Source organism: Eimeria acervulina, genomic scaffold (assembly GCF_000499425.1).
Source record: "Eimeria acervulina Houghton genomic scaffold, Eah_scaff878, whole genome shotgun sequence".
Classification (NCBI taxonomy): Eukaryota; Apicomplexa; class Conoidasida; order Eucoccidiorida; family Eimeriidae; genus Eimeria; species Eimeria acervulina.
Genome location: NW_013549546.1, coordinates 8,431 through 10,578, shown reverse-complemented (window position 1 = coordinate 10,578; position 2,148 = coordinate 8,431). Strand labels below are relative to the sequence as shown.

General features: G+C 50.3%; 1 protein-coding gene across 1 annotated transcript; it reads right to left on the bottom strand.

Annotated features, from left to right (window-relative positions):
- Positions 1–218: 218 nt before the first annotated feature.
- Positions 219–1,526, bottom strand: EAH_00051260 (hypothetical protein, conserved; the record flags this gene model as incomplete). Its single annotated transcript, XM_013394200.1, has 3 exons — positions 219–266; positions 444–614; positions 978–1,526. 3 exons carry the CDS (start codon positions 1,524–1,526, stop codon positions 219–221), a joined length of 768 nt encoding a protein of 255 aa, XP_013249654.1.
- Between the last annotated feature and the right edge of the window lie 622 nt (positions 1,527–2,148).

Here is a 2,148-nt window from a genome sequence, read left to right as displayed (position 1 = left end):
CTGGTGCTGCTGCAACTGGTGCTGCTGCAGCTGGTGCTGCCGCAGCTGTGCTGGAGGAGCAGCTGCTGCTACCGCAGCAGTTTCTGCTGCAGCTGTTTGTGCTGCTGCAGCTGTAGCTGCGGGATAATGTGCTGGATTATGTGTTGCTGCTGCCGGTGGCGTTGCTGCAGCAGCAGCAGCAGCAACAGCAGCAGCAGCAGCAGCAACAGCAGCAGCAGCTAGGGTGCGAATACTTTACAAGGCAAAATGAACCAACAGAGAGGGATCTGAATAAGAGCAGCAAATAATACAACAGGAGAAGAGCAGCGCGCCTTGAAGCCTGCTGCTGGATATATATATACACCCCTTACTTCTTGATTTGCTGTATCTGAGCGGTGCAGCAGCACAAACAACTCTGTTGCAGCGCAGCAGGAAAGGTAGAGGAAGCAGCATATAAACCCTACCAAGGGTCGGCCCCCTGCTGCTGCTGCTGCTGCTGCTGCAGGCGACAACTCCCCTGCTGCTGCTGCTTCAGATTGCTGCTGCATTTCTGCGTCAGCTATAACCTCATCTGGTGCTGCTCGATTGATATCGAAGAGCAGACGCAGCAGCAGCAGCAGCGCAATGTGCACATACTTGTATCCGCAGAAGCAAATTATATCAGCAGCAGCAGCAGCAGAAGGCGTTGAAATATATAAAAGAAGTTTGATGATGCCGACCTCAGCAGCAAGACAACAAAGACATAGAGACAGCTGAGAACCCAGTAACTCGGGTTCAAAGCTTCCTTGAGTACCCCTCTGTATGCTTGCAAGAAGAACGAAAGTAATTAGAGACATTAAAGGGATATACATATCTCTCTCAGGTGTATAGACAGCTGATGCACCGCTGCTTATATCTGAAGATGCTTTTCTCTGCTCTCTGCATGCACTGCCCCCCAGGAGACTTTTAAATGGGAACAGCAGCTGCAGCAGCCGCAGCAGCACATACCGCTGACTTACGCAGAAGTAAGGTCTTAAAGAAGCAAGAAATGAAGGGAAGCGCTGCTGCAGCAGAGACACCTGCTTCTCTGCCTGTACACTCCAATTGTCTGCTACTGAATGCAGCATCATCTGCACAACTTGCTGCTCAGCGCTCTTTGACCCCACACCAACTGCAGCAGGGTTTCCTTCACCTCCAGCAAAAGGAAAGCCCCAGACGCCGCTGCTCCCTCTTTGTGATGAAATATACTGATTAGAAGAAGAAGCAGAAGAAGAAGCAGACATTACCCCTTCAGCACTTCTTCCTTGCATCTCAAAACCTGGGGCCCCGCCAAAGCCAGAAGGGGCCCCACGGGGACCCAGGGGGCCCTCAGGCACATGCCCATACACTCCTGCTGCTCCTGCTGCTGCTCCTGCTGCTGCTCCTGCTGCTCCTGCTGCTGCTGACGGCCCCTGAGAGAAGGGTGCTGCTGTGCCTACAGGAGCCAAAGGCACAGGTGCACGACGAGGAGGATATGGGGGCCTCTCCTGGGGAGGCTGCCCCTGTACGGGTCTGTGAGGAAGTTGCATTCGTGTTGAGACGGAGGCTTCTTCTTTTTAACCTGGTGCTAATGGAGGAAAGAGCGACTAGGTGCTGGAATAGGGAAAGAAATGCATGCGCCCCTTAATAAGGAATGAAACAGGGAAATAAAAGATTATATCAATGCAAAACACACAAAAGATATGAGAGAAGATCCACAGACAAAGAGCAAAAGAAATGCAGCAGGCCGTCGTTCATGCCCAGGCCGTTGAGAAGAGGTAGAGAGGAAACAGACAGGAAAGGAAGCTGCATATATTTTGCATCCTTTAGAAAACTGAGAACAATTTACCTCCATTTCACTGAATTTCATTGATCTTGTCTCACAATTCTTCCTTTTCTTCTACTTAAGGCGGCAGCAGCGGAGAGCGACACAAAGCCCCAAAAACAAGGCGAGTCAGCCAGCCCCATTGAAGTAAATTGGAAACGGTGTTATATTGCAATCAGCAGAAAAGAAGTGAAAATAATGTTGCTTCTTTTTTCAACATCTGCTCTAATACCACCTCTGGAGGTGCCTATACACCCCACGCCTGCTCGCTATCTGCGTCATGCGATCTTCAGTTTTAAGCGGGAGATCTTTGTTTAAAAACCTTCGCATTTATCTTTAGGGAGTAT